Source organism: Ceratosolen solmsi, unplaced genomic scaffold (assembly GCF_000503995.2).
Source record: "Ceratosolen solmsi marchali unplaced genomic scaffold, CerSol_1.0 scaffold27, whole genome shotgun sequence".
In the NCBI taxonomy this organism is placed as follows: Eukaryota; Metazoa; Arthropoda; class Insecta; order Hymenoptera; family Agaonidae; genus Ceratosolen; species Ceratosolen solmsi.
The window spans coordinates 934,353-957,658 of record NW_011948426.1 but is presented as its reverse complement, the minus strand read 5'-3'; the positions used below and the strand labels follow the sequence as shown (position 1 = coordinate 957,658).

Below are 23,306 nucleotides of genomic sequence, written 5' to 3'. Positions count from 1 at the left end.
TATTTATGTTAGATCAGAATATATATTACGTAAATCAGGAAATTAAAAAGCTGTTAATATATATAAGGATATAATTCGAATATTTATTAATATATATAATATAAAATGTAGTCATAAAAACTTTGTTTTATGAATTGAAAATAAATTTTATTTTTGACAAAAGATAAGTTATAATGCTTACTTTTACAATGAATAAATTAAACTTATTATTCTATGCAAATTGTTTGAATATTTTGATAAAAAGGGTTCAAATATTTAAAAATATTTGATTTATTGATTGCGTACTTTATGCTATGTAGAACAACTTTCTCAATTTTTTTTCAATATACAATGAATAATGTTTTTATTAAGACGAACAATTTGTCTTTATAAATATTAGCGCTTGTTTAGTATAGATTTGATACAAATTATGACATTTTTTATTATGAAAATGTTTTTCCTATGTCGATAAATAATCTAAAATGAATTTAGTTTCAACTCCCTATTAAAATATAAAAATATTACGAAATAAAAAAACTATTTTTTTTCATTCGATTTTCCGGTTCGTTTAATGTTTCTTTACTACATAGCTTAAGAGAAAATTATATACTTTTATATCAAATGATACGAATTCTATATTCTGTTTTCATGATTATATTCTTTTTCACCTTTCACAGCGCTTATGAAAGAAACTATAGGTAAATGAAAGAATATTTTATTATATTCGTTCATTTCTTTCGCCTTTTCTTTATCTTCTATTTTTATCTCTTTTCAACATACGTCGAAAAATATAACAATAGAAAGATCGGTGGTGAAACAGTCACTGAATAGAAAGAGGGAGAGAGCACGTATACATATCTAGCATTCTTGTTCTTTCATTATAGTTCTCAAAGCATGCTCCATCTCTCCTACTCATTATTTTTGACTCTCTTTCTCTCTTTCTCTCCCCTCCCTGCCTCTCACAAACACACTTGCTCTCTTACTCTCTCATTCTCTCTCCCTTAGTCTCGCACGCGCGCACGTTTTTTTTTCTTCCTTTAGTCTAGAGAATTTCAGCGTAGAGGTGGGTACGTAAGAGAAGTGGAAACGGCTGGAGGGAGAGAGGTCGAAACTAGCTTTGGGTGGGGTAGCAAAATGAAGGTAGGATGGCGCGGGTAGGAAGAGAGATAAAGAGACACTGTATACACTAACTTGGGGATTCGTTCGTTTATAGCAGCTGAGAAGAGCCGCGCGCGCACTATTGGGGTAGGTCATACTGATTACGGAAGTTTGTGCATGAGAGAGAGAGAGAGAGAGAGAGAGAGAGAGAGAGAGAGAGAGAGAGGGAGAGACATCGCCATGAAGAGTTCGAGCATCCAGTACTCACGAATCATCTCCATTTCTTTTGATTTTTAACAATTTTCTCTCTTTTCAGTGGGCGTGAAATTACCACGTCCACTATATGCCATGTAACGGTATAATGCACAAGAGATAGGATATGCATAAAGTGAAACGAATAGATAGTAATTTTAGAGACGGAAGAGGAGCGATAAATCTAAATTAAATGGAAAGTAAAGTGGAGAGAAAAGTTTTTGAAGAGTCAGGCGTTTGGAATTGCTAAACTCCAAGTCTCGTAAATGTGACTGATAGCTAATAACGCGCAGGAGCTTCGAGCTCGGTACCATCTAACCCTACTGTCGATGTCCTATTCCGCTCTCGGCGAGGAAACGTGGACTCGCCTGGTGAGCGCGTATTCCTACGAGGTTGCCTACACACGGATACGCGCCGGATAAATAGACTTGACAGGGTGGTAGCGGTGTTAGCGACTGGTGGTGGTAGTCGTGATAGCGGCGGCGGTGGTGGTGGTGGCAGGGGTTGTAGTTGTACCAACTAGAAAGTCAAGTGGAAAGAAGCGAATGCGCGAACACGGCGACACGTCGGCCAGTTCCTTTTGTCGAATGCTTTTCCTAGGTCGCGGAGGGTAATAGAGCCAACGGCAGCTAAGACATCTCCACATCGTGGCGCGGATAATCGTTTGCTATCGATTGTCGCTCACCACCTGGTCGCTGCTGGGTGGTGAACGTCATTGTGTCGTGCAAGAGCTGCAGCGCCAGTCGAAATCGGCGCAGTAGTAGCGGGCAGTCGTGGTCGGACCGTCAAGCGCCGGACGACCGTTACTACTGACGCTGCACGATCGTACATACCCGAAGAAAGCGGCGGTGTCATCGATGTAGTAGGCGCAGTGATCGCGAATTGCGGTGCGCGTACATTCACCAACGCGCGCCCACACAAGCATGTGAATCCGTGGAAAGTCTCGAGTGAGCGCGCATGTCTGCGTGCGCGTTCTTGTGTGTCTGGCACGCTCTTTCTCTCTTGCTCTCTCGCGCTCTTTATTTCTCTTTTACCAGTGCCTCACCGACCGTCGGAGGACTAGCACGCGCGCTTTGCTCCTCGACGATTACAACAAAGACACAGTGATAGATGTGCGCCTCTCATTCGAACATCGCATAACGTACAATTATAGGTGCTGGTAGTGATATAAAGCGAGTTATCCGCAGCCTTTAATTTATTTTTCAACGTTCTCTTTCTTTGTATCGGCCGTACAGAAGATCACGTTGCTTTAAGGCTGAGTAATAATATAACACAAGATTCGGAAAGAGATGCCGGAACTAAAGGTACAACGTTCATCGAAGACGAACAAGACCAAAACGAGAACAACGACGTGCCTGGGGCTCTTCATGCCATCATTCTTACCGTTATTATTATTGCCGTCATTGTCGTAGCCCGTATCATCCATAGGAAGAAAATCGAATTAAAAAATCATCAAATTTAATATTAATTTATTATGTACGCTAGCAATTCCGTATAGCTAAAAACACAAAATACATCGTTATAATAATTATTATTGTTAGAGCTGTTGTTATTAATATTATTATTATTATTATTATTATTATTACAATTATTATTCACATCTTTAATTCATTGATAATTAAAGCGAGAATAATTTTTCATGTACATTTTCCATACATAGACACATATATGCATTTGTAAATGTAGATTTATATATAAACCCGCATTATTTATTGAAAAAGTTGTTGTATTTAGTATCGTCGAGAAGCAAGTTCTATAAATATACATAAACTTGCACGCGTACACAAGCACACACATACATACATTCGCATACCAGTGTATGTATATATATAAATATATATATATATATATATATATATATATATGCTGTATAGTGTATACTGTAACTAAATACAAAAACAAAGTTTCCAAGGCCTATACGGTGATAAATACGGTGGTAAATATAAGTCAGAAATTTATAACGTCAATGACAACTTAACCAAATAGTGAAAAAATAAATCCAATATCATTTCATCAAGCATTTAACGAAGAAATAAGTTTACACACTCGCGCGTTCACGTATACACACATACACATACACACACACACACACACACGCACACACACAGACAGACAGACATATAATCGTATAAGTAGAAAGTAAAAAATTGTTCAGTTATAAAGTTGAGAAAAGGCAGAGAAGACAAATATTTTTTATCTACACATGAAATATCATAATGAAGAATGAAGAAAAGTAAACTAAGAATGAAAATAACTGAAATAAGTGAAAGAGAATAGTCACGTGTTCTTATTAGAAAACTATCAAAAAGTATTTTACGCGTATATGTGGAAATTAAAATCTTAAGAAATTATATTAGTAAGAAGTGCAGTTAACCATCATATGAAATAACTTTAATTATATTTACACATACGTATATACATACATACATAAATACATATATATATATATATGTGTGTATATATATATGTATATATATATGTGTATATATATATATATATATATATATATATATATATATATATATATATACACGTATACGTATATATATAAGTGAATTAAATGTGTGTGTGCATTGCATTTTGGCTATTCTTACTTTCAGATGTTTGTAATTGATTATTTTTTATTTCATAGATCTTTGATACCTACGTATTGTCACAGATAAAAATATATTCCTGTTTTGAACAAATTTTTTGCAAGCAGATTGCCCGTTAGTTAGTGTTGAAGTGTTTTCGCAAGTTGTTAATATCCATCGCCTTTACCGCATTAGATAAAAGCTTAGTAAAAAATAAAAACAAAAAACAAAAAAAAACGTTGAAGAAGACGATAATTTTAGATGCTCGTGTACGTTGTTATAATATTATTCCAGTTAAATAAAAAAGTAAAAAAATAAAAATAAAGTCTGCGTTATATTCTTTCTACATTATACAAAAAATAAATAAACAAGAAGACTGCATCTCCGAAGGTGAAGTTTCAAAAGAGTCAAACAAAGTGTATTTTAAAATAATATAATAATTAGATGCATTACTCTATCCAATAACGAAAGAGGAATTAATAATCGCAAAATTTACATAAGCAACGATTAACCATCGATAAGAGTTTCGACTTTTCGGCTGCTACGTACTGTACATCGAAATATTTGGTAATTAAAAATCGTCGATTTAGGATAATAAGTTTTAGATTCCGAAAAAATAAAGTATAGAGAGATAGAGAAAAGCATTAATATTAGAAAATCAAACGCAGAAGTAAGAAGCATCGATGGATTGATTGACAGACAATGAGTTTGACCTCGATAGCCTTGCCGAGGACGGCAGGAACTTATTGTACTTATCTTTTGGTTAAGTGGATGAAGAGAGACCAATAATAGCATCGGTAGGAAGATCAGCCCAGAGAAAAAGGGAGATCGTTCATTCTTCTTCTTCTTCATCATCATCATCCATTATTTTCTTCTTACTTTCATCATCAAGGGCAAAAGCCTTAACCTTACTGCACGCTCAATATTTATAATTCTGTGATAGCAAGAGATTAAGAAATATGGATGTCGCAGCTTCGGCGATGTTGGATGGTCTGAAGAACAATCGCATCAGCAAGTTGGCGCTCTCGCGTTTCCTATCTCAAAGCCTGTAAGTAAATAAACTGAAATTTAGTTTATGGCGTTTTTATTCATGTTCGACTTGATTTATCTCTTGATTGGTATATTATGTTTGACGCGCTGAAACTTGTCATGTTAAAGTCACGAGTCTAATCTTTATTTTATTATTATTTAATTAAAAGTACATTATTAAAAGGCTGGCTAGCAAAATACATAAGCGTAGTAAATTGTTTAGAAATTCTAAATAATTATCTACTGCTAAGCTGGCTATGGTTTTGTTAAATAGTTAATCTATAGGTACACATGAGTGAAACTATATAAGTAGTTATTGCTTATTCATTAAAATTTACTATGTACACGGAATTACATATAATTATTAATTAAATATAAAAAATAGTGAAAATATGGTGTCCTGTAAAAGTTGTATGCAAAAATACTTCTATATACATTGCTATATTTATTAAAGATAAATGATTTAGATTTTTAATTTGCCTATGTAATGCCCTCCTACAATAAATCATTTTTCGTTTAAAGTAAAAGGTAAACTTTTATTAAATTGTTTCAAATTTCTGTATAAGATATAATATCAGAGAAAAGTAGTTATTAAAAATATTTCCTATAATATATGGTATACAAAATTATCAAATTAAAAAAACATATAAAAAAACTATTATTTTTTAAAAATGTATCAAACATTTAACATTCAACTGATTTTTTTGGCGTGACATTTTTCCACTTAACAAAAATTACATTGACATTACTTTTTTTTTATATCAATATAGCTTAAAATTAATTTATTTTATTGATACGTATATGCATGTATATTTATATATATATATATATATATATATATATATATATATATGTATATATACACGTAGCTATTTGAAATACTTTTGTAATTACATAAATCTTTAATTACGAATTCAGGATTTCTAAAAAAGTTTGATTGATTCTGAAAGTATACAAGAAATTACAACCTTTCTGGCATTCTGTATTATAATAAATGAATTTATTTATTTATCTACTTTATAATAATTAGTTTTTAATTGAATTGAAAGCCTATGTGTTAGGAACTGGAAATGTGTTACATTAAAGCGTCTAATATTTGATATAGGAATTAAAATTTCTTTAATTTATTTATTTAGAATGGATATGCATTTGAATGGGAATGCTATAAATTAAAAGAAAAAAGAAACAGGAATATTAATTTATTATTAGTCATTTAAATAGCAAAAACATTAATTACATAGACAATGTTTATTATTTCATTAATATTATCTCATTATTCTACAATAGAAATGACTATTATTTTTATCATGAATATAAAACATTATTACTTCACTGCATTTAAAGATTGTTTTAATATATATAAGAAGTTCTAATGTCCAAATAATGACAAAAAAAAAAAAAAAAAAAACGCAAAATCAAATAAAAACAAACTCAATTTAACTTTATTTAATACAATCCTAATTTATTAAGAAAATATATTTAGTAGTATTATGTATGATGAAGAGGTCCTTGTCACACTCAATGGATCTCAATATAACCTTCCAATGTATGTCCAACGAGTGCAAGATGCACAAGCTGAAGAGATTGATAAGGGACGTTATGTAAGGACTAAGGTGACAGTAGCAAGGACTCTTCAGATATTACACGTCGGCAATGACGACTAATGCTTAAAATAAATTTCCTCCTAATATTGGAATCGTGAGATATTTACTTGATTTAATCAATTGCGTCATTATTTTCGGGACTTTAATTATATTCCGACTAAATTTTGAATTTTACGCGAAGAAGAGACGCAGCCCAACTGATGTAAAAGTCTGAATTATCATATTCTAGTTACATTTTATATTTAATAATCATATGCTAGTTTACATTTTAAAATAAGTTGATGCAATGTCTCAGATACAAACGTGTATTTATAATAGAAGAATATTAATTGAACATATTTAATATTATTTGCATTGCTAATTTAAACATTGATTATAAATATGCTCAGTTACAGTGACATACTCCAAATAATCTTTAATGTAATATATCATAAAGGTTGTGCGTGCTGCATGCTCCATCTATTTTGATATTGAAAAATAATTTAAAACGTATGTTTTTTGAAATGTTCATTAATAAAATGAAATTATAGTTATATAGATGTGTTTATTATTCCTCATTGTCGCTAGAAATTGAGATGATAAAAAGAATAATATATTTATTGGCAATGAAATTCTTGTTATCTACTATGAAGAGTCATACGAATATTCTGATAAAAGTTTATAAAATAATCTTTATTCGCAATAGATAGAACTTATTAGTTTTTAATGATCTTTATTTATAAATTTTATATGATCTATGGAAATCGCGTAAGCTTTTGAATACAATTACATTGAGAATTATTCTAGCTTTTGGTTATATGTCGTAGTGAATATCATAAATGTCTCGCGGGAAATTGATACCAAATGGCATGTGTAAACCTATAGCCTCATTTTACTAATATTTTTGACGTTGAATAATTCCCAATAGAATTATTTTATATCGTATATATATATATATATATTTGTGCAAGGCTTTGAGTAGATAAAAGTATTTAAATACGTTTATAAAGAAGGAGATTTTACAAGTATTTTTTGACCTGCGTATAAACAATATACATAACTGAGAAAATGTTTCAATTTAATTCAAATCATTATCTATTGATTTATTCAAAATTTATTAATGTCTAATTTAGAATAAAGTTATAACAAAATCATTATGAATATATAACGAATATTAATATTGGATAGAAGATTGGCCATACATTGTATAGTCAGACTCAAAGAAATATTGTTTAGTAAACTCAACGAAATTTTTTTACTGTATATATTTAAAAAATATTTATTTAATTTAATGGTAAATTAAGAATTTCCTATATAAAATAAGTTGTAGCTTTCAAATGAGCGACAAATTAATTAGCTTCAATTTTAGTTAAAAATTATAACTTCAAAAAGGTATTTTTATTTAATATAATAAATGAATTATTTCCACTTAGTATAAACATTCATTAATTACACATTTTATTATAAAATTTTAACGAATCATTAATTTTCAGTATAATTGTCAATCTTTCGTCTGTAAAGTTACTAAACTATTATATATATATTTTTTGTTTTAATTTGAGCTAATATATAAATTCAATCCCCTTAAAATAAATAATAAATTTCAATACTCAAATTTATAAAAGCGTACAATTTAATTATTGTTATTTTACGTATAAGTTATATTAAAAATGATAAAATTCAGAGTATTGAATATCAATCAATATCTATTTCTATTTAAATTAAGTATTATTAATTATGTTTTATTTTTCTTAAATTGATTTTGATTTTATCATTACAATAATCCATTTAGATTAAAACGTTGTTTTCATATATAAAAATTTCATATATATTTTAATAGCTTAAATATCTATATTTAACGTCCAAGTATCATTAAATATGTGGTATAGCTAATATATTATGCTGAGAGTAAAATAAAAAAATAATTTCTGACTTTTGATTTTGTAAAGAATTTATCATTTTATCGATTATATTTGCCTGTAAAAACCAATTTACATATTAATTTTGTTAATTTTCTATATTAGTTTGTTTAATAGCAGCGTATATCTTTCATTAAAATAATATAATATATATATATATATTGTTTCTATACTCATTTATAATATTATAGTATTAAAAATTTTGTATTTTTAATTATAATTGCGCTATTTTACTCTACTAAATTTAAAATCGTCCCTATAATAAAATACTTCAGCTTTCTTATTTATAATATTGTTTTCCATTTCCTAGTATAAATCCAATGATATATTTTAAAAGGAAATTTAATTAAAGAATTAACAGTGCTTGGTATTTCATTATATAAGGATTTCAAATAATTTGAATAAATAACTTTTATTTTACATCATGACTAACATTAATATGTATTTTTATTAATTTATTATTTTGCTTTTATCTTTCTATTTGATATAACTGAATTATTAATAGTAATATTTCACCAATTTATCTTTCTTGTCAATGATAGATGGGTTGTAAAAATTTAATTTTTTTCAAATACTATATTTTAAAATCGAGTATAATAGTGTGACTCTTTTTGAAAAAAAACTGAATATGTTACAATCTAACACAACGATAAATTTATATTATTTTATTTTGTAACTGTTAAATTTATTTATCATTAGCATTCTTTTTTTTTCTTTTTTACATTTTTCTTGTTACTTCAGTTATTTATTATTATGTTTTTATTCCAAGATATATTATTTTTCATTAAAAAATAGTACCAGATAGTCCTGTCCCTGTAGGGTCGTATTTTTTTTATGTCTCAATCAATTTATTAGCATTATTATATATAAGTTACGAATGTTTATATTAACTAAATTAATTAATGTAAGGGCTAAGTTTTTTTTATATTTTTTACATCTTGATGTTTGATTATTTATATCTGCAAGTATATTATTTATGGTATGCATATACAAATTCAATGCAATTGAGTTAAATTAATTGTTGATGTTATTATTGCATTGACTAATTTTTATTTTATTTAATTTAAATGTTTAAATAAATATTATACTATTGTTCTATTATATATTATTTACTAAATCTATAAAGAATTTTTTAACTCATATTATACTATGATTATTGGTTAAATTGTAACGTACCTCTTTATATCTATTAATAATCGTTATAACAATGATTCTATCACTCGTATTTCTAATTATTTTTCAAGCATTATTATTTAAAGACTATTTCTTGTCTTATACAATATTAAATTACCACATTATAATGAAATTAATTTTTCAATGAAATTTTTATTGAACCAAGTATAAAAATCAATAGATAATTATCATAATTTGATTCATTCTACAAAAATCAATGTTATAAAATGTAGAAATACGTTTTATTAAAGTTTTTTATACTTCTTATTCTATAACCTTACAATTAACTAAGTATTGAACATATTTTCATGTCGTTTCGTTATAATGAAAAAAATAAATTGTGCTATAAATTTATACTGACCTACAAGACAATTTATAATGATACGAAAATTTAAGTACGAAATTTGTAATTAATTATAATTATAATAATATTAATGTCAAATAATGAATCATGAGTTATTTAAATATTATATAGAAAATTTTACAAGAACAGAATAGAAAATAGAACGAACAGCAATATAAAAATTGTATATTTTCGTAGTATTTATGTTGATATAAGCCGAATTATTGGATTTTTGTAATAGTAGCTAATAAAGTTAATTGAAAAGTTCCTATGAAAATATAATAATAGCCAATAATAAAATTCAAATATCCATAAATTGACTCCTTAATACTAATTTTAATAAAATAATCACGATATTACATTTGCATAATTATGATATAATAGACTACGTAAAACTAAGTCAATGTTGTTTCCTCTTCAATTTGCTATTAGTTACATTAGTATTAATATTTTATGAACAGTAGTTTACCAAATATTCCAGATGATCAATTATACAGTTCATATTATTGTACCAATAAATCAATGAAATATTTATGAATTTATATAGACATGTAGATACTAGATACTTTGATTAAATAAATATTGCAATAATACATTCTGGATAAAAGTTTCCCTCCCACTCTATACTTTTATTTATCTCAGCTATCTCTTCTCTTTCTATCTAAATCGATTAATTACTTATATTGTTCAATCCAATTTGTGGCATTCTATGCTTACACGGCCTCGGTATCGCAGCTGCGCATATGTGTAGATATGTAACTGCTTCTATTTCTCTCTCTTCCTCTCTTCTTCCTCCTCTTTACCTGATCGCTCGTGCATTTAGTTTGCGGTTAAGGTAGGATAGCGAATGCTGCGACATAAACCCAACACTTTGGTCACCGACTGACTGATTCATCTTCACTATTTTCCATATATATTTTTTTAAATCTATGCGAGTATCTCTTTGCTTGTATAGGGCAATTAGAAATTTTCACATTTAAAATTAAAACAGAAATTATAATTGAATTTTAGATAAACTTATTGTATAGTGTTGTATATTATATCAAAATTCTTTGCAATTTACATTTCATATGAATTTTATGAAAAATATTCTTTTAACAATAAAAATTCCATCGATTTACGCTTGTTATTAACAAAGATTTTAGACCAATACTGCCGAAATTTATCGAAGACTTATAGAATAAACAAATATTAATCTAAACTATCTAATTTCATCATAAAGATAGACAATTTCTACTTTAATACTTTCATATTAGTGCTTTATTCGGACAATAATATAAACTTAATTCATGTCTCAATTAAATTATGGTGGATTTTTTTTTGTAATTTGATAACATCTATTCTGTACAATTTTGTTCTTTGATTACATTTTTTATTTTTATGTAAATTAATTTTTGCTCATACTTTTTAATTTTTCACCCTAATGAATTTTTTCTTTATATTATCATTTATTATTAGCACTAACTGGTGCTGTTATTTTCTAATTTTCTTCTTGTAAATTTTTTATTATATATTAATGCTCTCGTTTATTTTTTCATTATGTACAACATCAACCTTTTTATTTTCTATGTATACTCTCTATTTTCTAGTTATTGCAATTTTTTCTATCACTATTTCTTCAAACATTTCTACATATATGGCTTAATATTCATGGTTTTATTCAATTTTTTTGTTTTAATAAATTTTGATTATATCAGTTATATTTTAATCTACAAATTTAAAAATCTGATTCTCAATAGATTTTCTTCTCTGCCTTTAGATATCTTTCATGAATATTCATATAATATTTATCCAATTAGTTATTGTATTTCTATTTAAATATTGCACTTAAAAGAAAAAGGAATTCAATCTCTTTTGAATTATTGTACATAATTTGTAAAATTGTATCGTGCATTAGATCTCTTTCAGATTAAAATAAGTTTATGTTTTAGTTTACTGTTTTTACTCATTTGTATTGTTATAATGCGATCAATATATTTTCTTCTCTTTATTTCATTATTACCATTAATTTTCTATAATCCATGCATTACTTATAACATGAAATTTATTCTTTGAATAGACTTTTGATGTCTTTTCCTTCTTCTTTTCTTTTTCGTATTTTTAATATTTTTTCCATCATAAATTTTTTGTTCATACATTTTATATCTTCTTCATATTCTTCATTATCCTCAAACTTCTTACATTCTTTATTCTATTTATGATCGTATTATTTATGATCCGATTTAGTTGAAAATTCTGATCAATGAAATTTATTCTTTGATATATAAAATGGAACATTATTTTTCTTCAAATAATTCATATTCTTATTTGTTTTACTCGTAAATTTTTTTGAACAAATAAAGCCTATAGATATTTTAAAACTGTATTTAGTTACAAACAGTTGTGTATACAAAAGAATCGAATTTCATACTTTTATAAATAGGAATAAAAAATTATTAACTTCTACTTGCATATTATGAGCATTACAGCTTCCAGTATGCAATTTTTATTTTATTATAATCAACAAAAACAAATAAGTAATATATTGATTCGGACGGAAGCAATTAAAGACTATTAAAATATTAAAATATCGTAAAAACGAATCGGAGTTTCGAGAAAAGAAATAGTTAATTAAAACACGTAATATAGGTTAAAAAAAAAAAAGTAGCATAAAAATATAATGCCTTATATGTATATTATAATCTATAATAATGTGGTAAAGAAATAATTGAATAATGAGTTCTGACTGAGTCAAAAATATTTAATGGTAAAAGCTTCAGCGACATTTGCATTTTATTTGAATTCGTTTATTAAACCAATATTATGCAATTGTATATTTTATTCAGGATAAATATAACCAACCAATCGATTCTGTACTGTTTTAAGAATGGTTCCTTTTTATCAAGATTTATTTTAAGAAAGGTGTGGTCTGTTTCTTTATCTGTTTTATCCTGTCTTACATATCGTCCGACTGCTCTTGTACTTTTTATTTCTTTATTAATATAAATTATTAAATATTTTTACATAAATAAAAATCTGCAATTGTATAATTATTCAAAATTCAACGCAATAGAACGTTTTCATTTATTTTGTTTAATATTTTCAGATTTCTCAAATTATAAATATAGAAAATTTATAAAATCAAAATACTTTTATGCTATAATAACAGAATGAAATATTATATTCATAGAAATAATCGATGTTTTAAATACAGTGCGTAAGTAAAGAAATCTTAAGTTTTTTCAAAAATTGTTTCGCTACCTTCTTATACTACATAGTTTTAAGGTTACAATGGCAAATAAGATTTTTGCTTTTAAAATGTCAGAAAGCCTATATTTATCATTTTAACACAAAGTATAATCTGTATAGTAATAAGTAAATGTATTCGTTTCTATTCAGGTTATATTAAATTTATATTTTTATATATACTTAAATATATTTATAGGATTTAAATATATTTTAAACTATAAAGTCATATATTTACCATTAAGAATATTTTTCATTCTGATTGTTGGTAATATATCAACATGATGCAGCTATATTTTGAAATGTGATTGTCGTATGACATTTCAAACAATGATGTAAATAATTTTGCAAATTATCTCCGTAAGGAAAGTATAACGTATTATTTTCAAATTATAATAAAATAAAAATATTTTAAATAATGTACTTAATTGAGAAATTAAAACATTTCTAGCATAAAACTTTAGACGCTTTAAAAGTGACACATTGACAACGCTATAACTATTTTAAAAGTTTAAAGAGTATTATGAACAGAATGTCTAAGAAAACTTCATAACAGTGGCATTTATAATGATACACATAATATATTCATATTACTTGATAAAAAATTAAGATTATTGTTTTTGCCCATAAAGGTAATTCATCATTAATGTATAATAATAGCATATCTAACGATGCTACTACGGATTGTGCTTTAACATAAATTTTTTATATACTATGAGTGAAGTTTTAACATAATTTTTATTCTATATATAATTTTCGACAACTTATCTACGCATGATTTTTTTTTTTTTTTTTTCAATACATACGATTGTATATGTATATATATGTATGTGTAAACAGAAATATGTAATATTTATGTATGCCAATAAGTATTAAGGGCATAAAGTTGTATGAAACTTAAATCATTTATAATATACGATATTAAATTTCATTTTATGTTGTAATGTAAATATCCTATAATTTTATTTATTCCAAATATACGTTTGAAAAATTTTTAAAATTAGTAAATAAAGTTGTAAGGAATAAAACATTTGAATTATATTTGGAAATTTTTATTACTTTGGAACTTGTTTTATCAAAACTACCGAATGTGCTGACATTATGAAAACTTAACATAATAAAATACCTGATTAAACAAAGACTCAAATATCTTCAGTTGTATTTGTCTACAAAATATTATTTTTTAAATTCTTATATATTTAATGTCATAAATATATATATATATATATATATATATATATATATATATATATTACTTTATCAACCATTAATAAAATAGGTTAAACAAACAATGGTACTATAATATGTGCGCTTAGTAGTTGTACTCAAAGCAGTAATTAATCGAGGGGAGAAGAATGTTACAATTATGTGAAATGCTGAAAGCTAAGCCATTATCGAGGTATTCGTTCTCAACGTCGTGGTATTTGTCGCGTACATTGTTATTCGCCGTCGTCTTATGTACAAGAATACTGTTTGTATCACTGTGATCGATATAGGTAAATTATTTCTAACGGATAATTTTAGAGCACCGATTAATTTATAAGCTGCGGCTATCACATCCGGGAAGAGAATAGTAAGTAGGTGCGCACGCGCGAATATTGACAATGCAATAAGCGTGTGAGATAGCGCGAGACGTTAATGTCGGCAATACACTTGTATTATTTTCAAATGTAGAACATTATCCAATATTGTTAAAATGATGTAAATTCTCGGCACTATTAAGAAATAGTTTAATATCCACATTCTTTATGACATTAGATTTTTAATTATAATTTTCGAAGTACTTGTGTTTCTTAAAGCATTTTCGGTATGCAACTTGTCGTTTATAACTTGAAATAAAGATCATTTAAATATAATCTGAGTTACGCAATACATTGTATTATAAAACAATAAATTATGACAAATTGATTTTTAACAAAGAAACTAATTCTTCTAATATAATGACTTTGTAATGATAAAATTGGACATGAAAAAAATTTAGGTTTTTAAATTAAAATTTATAGCAAGAAATTTTCTTTATTTAACATTAAAGATTACGAATGAAACTTACAAATCTTTCAAATGTTTTTTTATAAATGTGCAAATTCATAATATGTAAAAATTGTTCATAAAGCTTTTCCAAATTCTTTCAAATCTATATATACCGAATTATTTGATTTTGACACTCTTCATTATATCCTAAATGACTTTTATATTTACATTTTAATTCAATTTTTACATTCTTCAACATGTATTAATATTTAAAAAACAATTTTTTATGCATTCAACATATCAATTCCGTATCTTTCAATTTCTGATTTTATATTATAATATAACTAGACATTAGTTCAGCTATTCACGGTCTTCGTGCGTATGTAATAATGCCTCGCTTAACGTGGTGAATCATAAGATATAATAGTAAAAATATATTATTTAGAAGGTCTCTAGCAACGATCTATTCGAACCTTCATAAATAAATTTTGACGATTTTTGAAGAGATTTAACATCATATTGCCAAAAATATATTCCTATTCAAAATTTCATTGAATCACTTGGAGCGTAGTAAGATTCGTAGCTTTAACTTTAATGAAAATAATGGTGTGCATTATACTAAAGCATTAATTTTGGTAGCAGACATAAATATTTCCAATACTTTAAAAATATTACAAGGAAATTATACGGTATCCGCGTTACAAAAAATCCTACTAAATTATATGAAAACAATATTAAAGGATATTAGAATATAACGTTTGTTATGATATTAACATATGGACTTAATAAAAGCGAATGATTGCACATGGAATGCCTCATATGCATGTACATAAATTCACGAAACAGACTGAATACCAAATAGTGCAGTATATTTCTATGAACGAAAACATATAGTCATATGCGGTGTGATACATTACGTGAACGCGTGGGATAGATGTTTCCGTACAGGATGAGTCGAATTTTTCGGTGAATTTATAGAAAAGTGATTCAAAGTCGATTTTAGCATAAAAATGGCATTTAAATCTGATTTAATATCGACGTTTAAATTAATAATTTTTTTCGACTTTATATACTTAGGAAGCCAAGTGTCTTAATTTTAATACATAATTCAATTACTTATTATAACACAAATGTAATATTCTCACGTTCATATAATATAAATAACAATGAGTATATCTTGTAAATATTCATTTCGATATTTAATCAGTATTTTATTATGGTATTTTTTTTTTTACTAAATGAGTTTATTAAAAATACGCTGCCCTTCGGTCAACTAAATTTTTTAATTTTAAAAAATTTTATGCAACAATTGGGATGCTTATAAAAGAAGCAAACACAAATTATTTCTTTTAGTTTTAAAATCCAGTATACGTGTTAAAAAGAGTGAATTTTATCAAAATCCACAACTTTGTATATATAAATTTAAAGACTTAAAAAGTAAATAATTAAATAAATAATTTTTGGTTTTTCATTTTATATTGTTATTACGAATTAGTATGGAATATAGTTTTAATTTTCGATATTACTTTAGATAAAAATTACAGTCATTTTCCCTTATTTTTAATTATAATATATTTATAAATAGCGAATTAAAAATTAGCTTATATAGTTAAATATTGTTAAAATATTTTATAGTTTGGTAAATCATATGATGGTACTATTTACGGTAAATACAACATCGATTACATAAAACATTCGCATTCAAATCCAAATTAAGAGCTAATTTCGAATTATTCAGATTTATAAATTAATAACAAATACGTCTTAAAAATTATATATTTTAAATTATATATTGAAGAAATTGTTTAAATTTAGAATAAATGGACAATAAACATTTTAAATGCTAATTATAATTATAATTAATTATAACGAAATAAATATTTCTGAATGTACTAATGGTTCTATAATTACTGAATGTACTAATGATTTTATATATCATATATAGTTTCACAAATACAAAATACAAAATATAATGTTATATATTTGTTAGTTAATTTATCATTTGTATCTTACTTAAACGTCATATGTATTATTCTTCAGAATTTATTTATTTAAAATATTTTTTATCACTAACTTTTACGCCAGTAAAAAAATTTTGATGCACATGCAATAGTATAAATATTAATGAATATAACATACGAATTGTAATAATTATTTATATGAGCTGGATTTGAATTTATTGCAAATAAATTTCTTACGCATAATTATAATGAATAAATATTAATTATTCTCAATTTTTTGAATGAGTGATATAATATAATATAATTCATTGTATTCCTATTACTATTTCCAAAAGATAATTATTTCCTTGATCATAAATGATTTTATAATCTCTATATCGTTCGATCAAATACAGAAACAAAGTAAAGTTTTATAGCCGTGATATATAGTTAAGATTACATTTTAATTATAATTGACTTTATTTCTTTGACATACTTATGCAAGCTAGTTTAAAGTTTATAAAAAAATCCAGTATAGAATATCGCATTTACATTAACAATCTCAAAAAGTTTTATATTTATATAGGAAACCTAATATACAGTATTTCATTTCATTTCTATTATCATCAAAGAAATAAATTTTTTACGATAATGAAAAATACTATCATTTTATTCGCATATGATCTACTGCATCTATTTGTTGCTTAATCCACATTGTAAATAATTATAAATTTAAACGATAAGTAATTCTGTAAACTGGTAGTTACAAAAATTTACATTCTCGAACAGTAAAGAAGTATCTTTACAAATCTACAACAAAACAATGCACAAACATAAATGAATATTTTAACTATGTAAGTGAAATATAAAAATTCTATGGTCAATATTAGATACGTAGGATATTTTATTTTTAATTATAAAGAATTGCGAGAAAAATATTCATTAAATACTAATTTTCCTGCAAATTCGAAGAATTATCTCTTATCAATATTATATAATCCAAAGGAAATTCTACAATACTTACTAAAAAATTCATAAATATTATCCAAAGATTCATGACTTTCATGTTAATCCATTTAATAAAATTATAAAATTTGCTTATAATAAAAAGACATTCAGAAATATTAATAAATGTACAATAAATTCTAAGGTAACAATTACAATACAATTTCTGCAATAAAAATAAGAGAAAAATTTTTTTTTTAATACTTAAATATTTGAATGAATTCAGGAGTATATTCTAGAAAAGTAACTCATTCAATATTATAAAAAGTACGCTAAAAATTAAATATAAAAATAAAAAAAAAATTAAAATATGTTTCTACTAATAGATTTTCATAATTACATGAAAATGAATTTTCTTTATATAGTAATTGATTTTCGTAAAAATATAATTTGAACAATAGTTTAAAACAATTACTAAAAACAGAATAATTATTTCATATTGATATGATATAAATGTAATACAATATATGAGATGAAATCTTTATATTAAAATGATTCCTATACTGAAATCATTTACTATAAAAAAAAAAAATTGATTATTAGACATATGAATTCCGACAAAAGCGATAATCATATCAAATAGTATAAGATTGAAGTTTTATTATCTTACATAACAACTTTGTTCATCCAATACACTGTATGAAAATTATATATTTAATAAAAAATATTACTTGAATTCTTTATTGATTATTAAAAATTTTAATAATTTAAAGAGATTTACATTTTAATTTATTCGACAAACCAATTATAACTTCAATTTATTTAGAAACAATTTAACTAATAATTTGTTATTGACTTTTATATAATAATCACATGATTTTTTCTTAAAGAAGCTATTAAATATCTAAGAAAGTCTAGTCTAACAAGAAAAGAATGTATGGGCATACATAGATATTCGATATTTAATCAACATTATACGTTGAGAATTTGTAAATAATTGTGCTTGAGCATCGTAAATGAAAATCATAATAAATGAAATCATTAATGTATAGTTTCGTGTCAACAAAGAAAAAGATACAATAAGAACGTAGATGAATCAATACATATATATATGCAGGAATTTGAAGCAAAATTCGTAGTGTATGAATTATAATGGATGTCAATTATATCGTACAAAGTACAAATTTTTTTCAATTAGAATAGGTTTCATTGAATTCGGTGATTTTTTTTCAATTATCATCAATAAGTTCAGCAAATTGAGCGCTATGCCAACTAAAAATTTTTGTTACATGATGACTTTTTTATGGGTTTCAGACCAGTTACACCAGCTATCGAAGAGAAAAGGTATATTCTAAGTATTTCTCTTCTATCATTAGAAGCAATTAAATTTCACATGCACGATATTCTTATATTCTCTTACACGCTCGACATTTCTATGTTTCTAATGGACATAGTGCTCGTGCGTTATTATAGCTTATCTAATCCCAGTCCTAAGCTCTCACTTTTTCTTTTAAAGCATCCACTTATTCTCTTTAATATATATATATATATATATATATATATATATATACGCACATGCACACTTCTATATATAATAAAATATAATATAATATAGTGTAAAATTTCAGAAATAAGTAAAAGGAGTAAACGATTTTTTTTTTATCTAGTGAAATTACTAGGAGCAATCAATTTTGTGCTTATTAAACATTATTCAAGTATGTGAAAATATTGATTAGTTAAATTACTAATAACGATTACATTTCCATAAAAAGTAATGTGTAAAGAAAAGTATTTATATGATAAAAATTAATCTAGGCAAATTATATCGTTAAAATATGTATTAAGAAAATATATTCAAATGACAATACGCCATGAAGATTTATTTTGTTTATATTTATATACTCAGATTAAAGCTGACTATTGATTCATGTTATGTACTATAAATTGCATATATGTTGCTCCAATCTGTTTCCAAAATGAAATTTCGTGTTAGAAAGGCCAATTTGTGATATAATAATGTATATAATTATTATTTATTTTATATGATTTATTTTATATAATAAATTTGTATAAACATGATAAATGAAGACAAAATGTAAAATTTATCTTTTCTACTAATTAAGAGATGATATTTTTGTTATGATAAAAGTTTTTTATCATGTAAAAAAACACATAAATAAAGCTTTCTTTTTGTAGAAACGTTTAACATAAAATTGACGCCTTTTATCATAGTATAATTCGGTCCATATGCATTTAATATTTTATTTTGTGCAAATTACAAACATTCAACTTAATTCATTTTTTAATTTTTTGTTTTTTTTTTTAAGTAAACATTATTGTATAATATTATGTTGTATATATTGTTATATATTGTACATATGCATATATTTTCTAAAAATTAAAATTCATTTAAATATACCGAACGATATTTTATAATAAAAGGCCTTGAATGGTGAAAGTAATAATAATATCATTGAACGAAGTTAATTTTATCAATGTTAAAGAATAATCATTTATAATAAGCTAATAATAAACGTAAAATTTCAAAATGTTTTTATCAACATAAGTCTAATATTTATAAAGAAGACTATTTTTTAATCATTAATTATTCTTGCAAAAATTATTTAGATTATTTATTATCATTTTAAATGTAAGATTTAATATAAATTTATAATTAATGAATAATAACTGATGTATAAAATATTGCTAAGTGTGCATGAGCTTGTCTTGGAAAATCATGAGCTATACATGCATGTCTCATTGGTATGATACAAGTCACTTAATATTTAAAAATCACTTAATATCCTCAAAATCAACAGATCTGCATTCGTACTATTATGTCTTTAATAAATAAGATATTAGTCTCTTCATTACAATACATTAGAATTATAAACAATTTATGAGCAATCGATAATATATTCATTCGATTACATTGTGCATTTTTTTTTTTATATTATTCATTTTTAACGTAACTGAAGTGACAACAAAATATATGAACTATACCAATAAATTTACAAATTTAAGTAAAAAGGACAAATAACATTGAGTGGCTCAATTTTACTTGTTAAGAGCTTAGTATTTAAGCTTTATTTATTCGTTGACTTTTAGCCATAACTTTGTTCAATATTTAGACTTTTGAAAATATAAAGCACCCTGTCTGCATTATTAATTATCTGTTAAATATTTATTACATTAATAGAAATTGTAATATGTACATTACTTATATAATAGTAATTATCATTATAGTTGGGAAAGTATTCATAGTAAGATTAATGCGAAGAATGAAAATTAAACAATTAGTTTATTTTTAATAATTATCAAATATCATTTTATAAGTTTTATATGATTTATTAAATATTAAATCACTAATTAAGCTACTGTCAAATTAAATTAAATTCAGAAACATTCGAATGTATAATAAATCACTAATAGATAAATAATCAGCAACACAGTATTGTTTTTAAAATAATTTGATAAAATATCACAGTGGAATGAAGTAGATACGATGAGATTGATTTAATATAAAAAAACTTAGACGAGATTTTCATAAAATTGCTTAGTATAAAAAATACTTTTAATGCTTTTAAAATATTTATATAAAAAAAAAATATATATATATATATATATTTTTATATTCATATTTTATATTTCATATTTTATATTACATCTATCAATTGAAAATGTACATAAAGTATGAACTGAAATTATTTTTTATTTCTAACAATAATTTTAATCTGCATCAACCTATTAATTATTTGTTGTTAAACCACTTTTATTTATTTTTCTGCTAATGTCTACTTAATATGAATTTTCAATATACATCAAATCATAATTTTTACATTACATAAAAACCTATAATATTATAACACATAACTTTTGAATAACAGAAGACACGAAATGAAAAGAATATTATTGATGTCTTATATGTAATATGAAAGTATTCCTATATGTTCTTAAATAAAATTTATATTTTTTAGCCTACAATATATCACATTTTATTTTTACTACTCTATTTTATATTAATCACTGAAAAATTACTTACTAAAATATCTAAAATTTAATTATATTTAGAAATACTTTTACCTATTTACTCTGATATTTACGTAATATTATTATTTTTATGTTATGTAAATTTTCTCAGCATAATTAATAAACTATACTACCTAATTCCTAAAATATCATAAATAATGCTAGAAATGCAATAATAAGCAGAGACTATTAATATTTTCATAATAATATCTTATTTCTATATTGTAATTGGTATTTTAGAAAGGAAACGATATTATTTCAGTAGCTTAGCGATAATAATGAAAAATTCTATTATTCCACTCAAAGAAATACTTAAATTATTAACAATTATTAATAAAGTTAATTGAAAATTTACTAGTTTCTCATAAAACGAAAGCTTCACTAAAATGAATCATTAGATATAAAAAAGAAATAATTAGATTAGAACATTGATAATGATTAGAAGCATTATTGTATCAGATTTTCCCTTGATTTTTCAAATAATAGATGGAAGCATAAAAGGCTTTATCGAAACAACTCGTGTTCGTTCGATTGTAATAATTCCGTCGAATGTTAAAAAATGTCGTAACTCACGTACTTTCACCTTCTCATTATATTTTCGCGTTATATAAATAAGCGCACATACATAAATTCGTACCTTAACATACGCTCTCATTAAACGAATAAACGAATGCAAAACACATTCATGTCCTTTGCCGACATGCAGCCGCCTATTAGACAGTTCTATTACAAAAAGCTCTGCATGTGATGGATGCCTTGCGAGGCCTCATTAATGCACTCCAATGACGCATGTGACGTTCGGACAAACGAAAAAAAAAAAAAAAAAAAAAAAAAAAAATAATGAGAACAGCATCATTCAAACTTTACATTGCTAGTGCAATTTTAAAAGATTTTTTTTTTTTTTTTAGACTTTTCGCAGCAAGCGCCATTAGCAGCTGCACTATTAACTGTTTCGTCATTACAGTCGTATCGTCAATGATGAAAAAAAGATGGAATATAAGTAGATGATCGATTAAATAGAATATTCGATAGATAATTTTACGTATGTCATTAACTTGAATGCTGATTGTTATGATTAAAATGGAATTAACGAATAATCCTTCCTCACGACTTACCAATGACTTTAAAGATTTTTAATTTAATTTTACAGCAATATCAATAATGTTTCTTATATTTTAATATCTAAGTAATTTTTAATATTATAGATAAATTTTCTAACGATCATTCAAATTTACCATTTAAATTTA

At 25.0% G+C, this 23,306-nt stretch overlaps 1 protein-coding gene across 6 annotated transcripts in view; it reads left to right on the top strand.

Moving 5' to 3' along the window:
* The first annotated feature begins 2,523 nt into the window (after nucleotides 1-2,523).
* Nucleotides 2,524-23,306, top strand: part of Syt7 (Synaptotagmin 7) — a 78,830-nt gene continuing 58,047 nt past the window's right edge. For 2 of the 6 annotated variants that reach the window (XM_011500657.1, XM_011500654.1), the window contains exons 1-3: nucleotides 2,524-2,805; nucleotides 3,962-4,950; nucleotides 19,345-19,374. In XM_011500657.1, coding sequence (XP_011498959.1) covers nucleotides 4,862-4,950; nucleotides 19,345-19,374 — 119 coding nt within the window. In that variant the 5' untranslated portion in view covers nucleotides 2,524-2,805; nucleotides 3,962-4,861. The remainder of the gene's footprint in view (nucleotides 2,806-3,961; nucleotides 4,951-19,344; nucleotides 19,375-23,306) is intronic. The other 4 variants (XM_011500659.1, XM_011500658.1, XM_011500656.1 and 1 more) reach the window with 3 other exon arrangements.